Genomic DNA, 4,270 nt, shown 5'->3' on the forward strand with positions numbered 1-4,270 from the left:
TATATCAACATATCTTTCCAACACATTACAAATGTTATCATAATATATGATATTGAAAGTTTGCTTGTTTAGGATTCACGTCGGTTCAACATACCTCATGCAGTGTGAAGTCACGCTCATGGAATTTGTGGTGATGGGGTTTTGTCTCGAAGTTTAGTCCTGATTTCTCAAATGTAATTCGACCTCCTCCCCCTCGATCAAACGTTGGTACAACTGTGCCTTTTAAATACTGTAATTAAAAGCCCCAAAATGAATTAGGACGGGACCTTTTGGGCAAGTATCAAAAGAGGATTTTGACAGCCACTATCGTCAGATAAGTTTAATAATTAACAACTCCATAGGCTACCTAAACCTATCAAAACAATGTCTATTCTTTTTGGAAATGTTTTTTTCCTCTATCTGCATTTTTAAGATTTTTCTTTATGATGCTTCTTTGTCTCCTTCGTAGTTAAATATTTAGTCACAGCATGCGTTCGTAACCTCTGTAATTCAGAGACGCACAAAAATCAGTTTCTCAAATGATTTCTTCAAGTCAGATTAAACCAGCTGTATATCAACAAACAACTATGATTGGAAATATAAAAAACTCACATAAATGTAGAAATAAACAAAAGGAAAAAACAAAACAGAAGGGGAAAAGTAAGACTTACTAAATATAAAGGTTAGATAACGATCTTAACCATAAATTCACTGCATTGATTCGGTAATCAAGATTATATTGGCTGCCAACTTTAAATATCCTTAGGAGGAGATTTTCAGGTAGTTGATTTTCTCGCACAAATATGATTGATTTATCAGTCGTCAAATGATATTTCTTACTGTTTTGTTTATATGTTACGTTTTTTCTGATGGGCTCTTGAAAAGGACAGACATTTAATATTCAAGCCTGTTACGTGCTCACCCACGCGCTATGCCATGACTCAGCTTAAGCCACGATTACGTGACATACTCAAGAATTTCTCTCGTGTTTATTTTGCTGTAAGCTCTTTGTGGCTTTTTGAAGTTTAAAAATAAGTCATTCAGCTTTATTGGTAGTGTAGGACGCTCTTAGAAATTTCATTGGGCTTTCTTGCAATAATTCCTTCGTATTTCAAATAGATTTGCCTGTCGCCAGTAATTAAAGTGCGTGACGGACATTGTTATAATGATGTCACTCAGGAAAATCCGTAATAAAAATTTGAAAATAGTGACTTCCGGAAAACAACTTGAAGGTTGTGTTTGTCTCCACGTCTATGTTAACTTTTGAAAAACAAGCCTCTTGCGTGCTTCTACGAAGAAGACAGAGGACGGAACGTCGTCGAAATATATTATGAGGAAGTCTAAAAGATAAAGATTTTGTGTGGGCTGAAGCTAAACGATTGACATGGACTTGTTGACGTCTTGTTTAGCTACTAGAAATCACTAACCATACATCCGGTCACGAACTCCACACCACAATGGCTGTGATTTTGAGGGCAGACGCGCCGCGCCTTGATAACATCGTGTGTCTAAGGGCTCTACGACCATCCAATCACAGCGCAGTGCCCAAGAGAGCGTGGAGAAATACATGAGCAGGAAATTGCAAATTCAGAGTGTTGTGGTCAGTGCGTTGTTAATTAGCTGAGAGGCAGTGCAACAGAAATACGAATCAACTAGTTGCGTTTTTCCGCTTGATAACAAGCTGTTGTGTTTGATTGCTTCACTAGACCTTCGGTACTCTACAGAGGCTTGACAGAAATTTGAAAGTGACGAAATATCCCTAAAGGGCCTTGGAGTAGCACTTGGCGTTTAAAAATTTAGCAGCTGGCGTTTTTGAAATCTAGCACTTTGAGAATGGCAGCAAATGACAGCTCAGAGATGAACAGCACTTTAAAACCCTCTGTTGTGGATGAAGAATATCCCTTACCGCTGGTTATAGGATATGTCATCTTGTATGTTGTTTTCTTCACATTCGCCTTCTTTGGAAACATTATGGCACTGTTGACATGCTACAAGAAATACCGCACATCACAATCAATTCTTCTCTGTTACATCTCGAGTCTAGCGCTTGCAGATCTTTTGTTCGCTATTCTCTCCATTTTTGACACCGTCTACTTCTTTCTGGGTGACTGGCCCGGTGGCAATCCCGTGTGCAAAATTCAAGGGACTCTAATCGAGATATCGTACTCCGCATCAATACTAACCTTAGTAGCAATCAGTTATGAAAGATCGCGATCTGTCACATCGACAAGTCTGGCCAGAAATCGCGGTATCGAGCAACGCACCATAGTCATAAAAATTGTGTGGACTGTGTCGGTTATTTTATGCGCACCTTTATTTTACGGGTACGCAACGAAAGAAGTGAACGGTGCGCAGCTCTGTTTGAACACTAACTGGGGTGACGGCGGCAGGCAAACCTACTATATCCTTCAAGCAATTTTCATATTCATTTGCCCTTTAGTTTTCATGATTTGGGCGCATACGAAAATTTTGCGCGTTCTGCAAACGCACGTCAAGAACACTTCAGGAGTGGGATCCGTCGAGTCAAAACAACACAAAGTAACGAAGATGTTAGCTGTAGTGACCCTGGTCTTTTTTTGCTGTTGGTCTCCGTTTATCATCGTTCGCGCACTGCGCTACTTTTACGTCTACGAGGGAAACGAACTGTGGAAACTCACGCAACTGATCATATTTGGAAATTCGGCAGCCAATCCAATGTTGTACTGCTTCTACAGCGGACAGTTCCGAAGATCTTTTAAAGAGATTATCAGATGTAAATTTGAATTTGAAAGTCGACGTAAAAGTCGCACCAAAAGTCATTCGACCTTCGCTTTGCACAACGTCCGTCATAACAGCGTAAAAAGAACCGCTGCGATAGAAATGCATCGTGATTTGACGCTGAACAGCTCCACTACGGATTTTCAGTAGAAATGGAAGATCTCATGTCTTCATACTAATCTTCTAGCCTTTGAAAAAAGTTTTCCCGACCGTCCAGAGAGAACAGTTTTCTGCGCGTTTGCTGGGAAATATTTCAAGAACTCCCACTTATAAACAATTCTTTGTAAGAGCACGGTGACCCTGTATCTCTCACCCGGTGGTTCGAGCATCTTCATCAGAAAAACTACTCTTTATTTCAAAACTATTGGAGAATATCAGTAGGGGTCGAGACCTCTTATTGCGCGTTATATTGAAGTTTAGATCTCAGATCAAAACAAAGTTATCCACATGGATCATGTCGTTTCAATTGTTGAATACTAAACGACCGGATCTAGCAATTACAACGCAATTTCCGTCCCATATTTCATGACCATGTAAAAAATTTATTGCTCATCATAAGCAAGAAAGATGTAATAATACTATACCGTCGCTTTCCTTCACATCATACAAGCAAATGAAATTTCGCGAACAGAAGTTCATTTATGTTTTAGGATAATATATTAAGATTGATTTTTTTTCTTAAAGGGCCTGCTGGTTGCGGCAAAAGAAAATATGCATTATATGTCAATATAATTTTCTAGAATATCATCTGCTGATTGCTAATTTAATCAACTCCTTTCATCTGAAAATATGGATACCGTGATAAGATATTGTTGGTTTTTTTGGATTTTGATTTACTTTGACATTGCTGACACATATGCCGACGTCATCTGTGAAAAAATAAACAAATACAAGATGTATGGAATGAGTCCCCTCTTTTTTGTTTTCAAAGAAATCTTACACTCATTAGTAGGAATGAAAACTTTAACAAGTTAAATTTTATGCAGTGATGCGTGTTACCTCATCGAAACACTTTGTTTGGCATATATTGCGCCGTCCTAATGCCGGCTAAAAAAAAGCACTTCTCATGGAAATTTGCCCTTGGATTTGGACGAACTAACTGGTAAAGGGTATTACAACTGACTGCACATGTACCAATGTCAACCGACTTTGATGATATAATCAAAGTTCTCTGTGAGCAAACTCGTGAATTGACACACGATTTTTTGGATTATGTTTAATGTTATCTGGTTTAGGGAATCTTGTGGTTGATTGTCGTATCTAGAGTACGAGCAGTAGTTCAGTGTTCGCTAATATAGCAAAGAAACAAAGTAACGTTGGGATAAGAAGGCATTACAATTGAAATGATCATGCTATTGCATTTGACAAGGGTGGATGATGTCATGTGTTTTAAACGTATATCATTTCTGTTTCTGGTTCAAAAGAAAAGGTTGAAAGAAAACGTGGGTGAAAAGTGAAATTTACTGTCTATCATTGTAAATATTAGAAAATCAAGGCAAAACTGTCTTAATGAAAACATTGACGATTCCCTCTT

The 4,270-nt window shown here is 38.3% G+C and overlaps 1 protein-coding gene across 1 annotated transcript; it reads left to right on the forward strand.

The window, feature by feature from the left end:
• The first annotated feature begins 239 nt into the window (after positions 1–239).
• LOC113686136 (type-2 angiotensin II receptor) lies at positions 240–3,635 on the forward strand. The gene has a single exon (XM_027203740.2). It carries the CDS (start codon positions 1,813–1,815, stop codon positions 2,884–2,886), a length of 1,074 nt encoding a protein of 357 aa, XP_027059541.2. The 5' UTR covers positions 240–1,812; the 3' UTR covers positions 2,887–3,635.
• Positions 3,636–4,270: the final 635 nt, after the last annotated feature.

Source organism: Pocillopora damicornis, chromosome 12 (genome assembly GCF_964200805.1).
Source record: "Pocillopora damicornis chromosome 12, jaPocDami1.2, whole genome shotgun sequence".
NCBI lineage: Eukaryota > Metazoa > Cnidaria > Anthozoa > Scleractinia > Pocilloporidae > Pocillopora > Pocillopora damicornis.

Bases quoted from the DNA above. Each gene is read 5' to 3' on its own strand.
- LOC113686136 (XM_027203740.2), top strand. From the start codon at position 1,813: ATGGCAGCAAATGACAGCTCAGAGATGAACAGCACTTTAAAACCCTCT.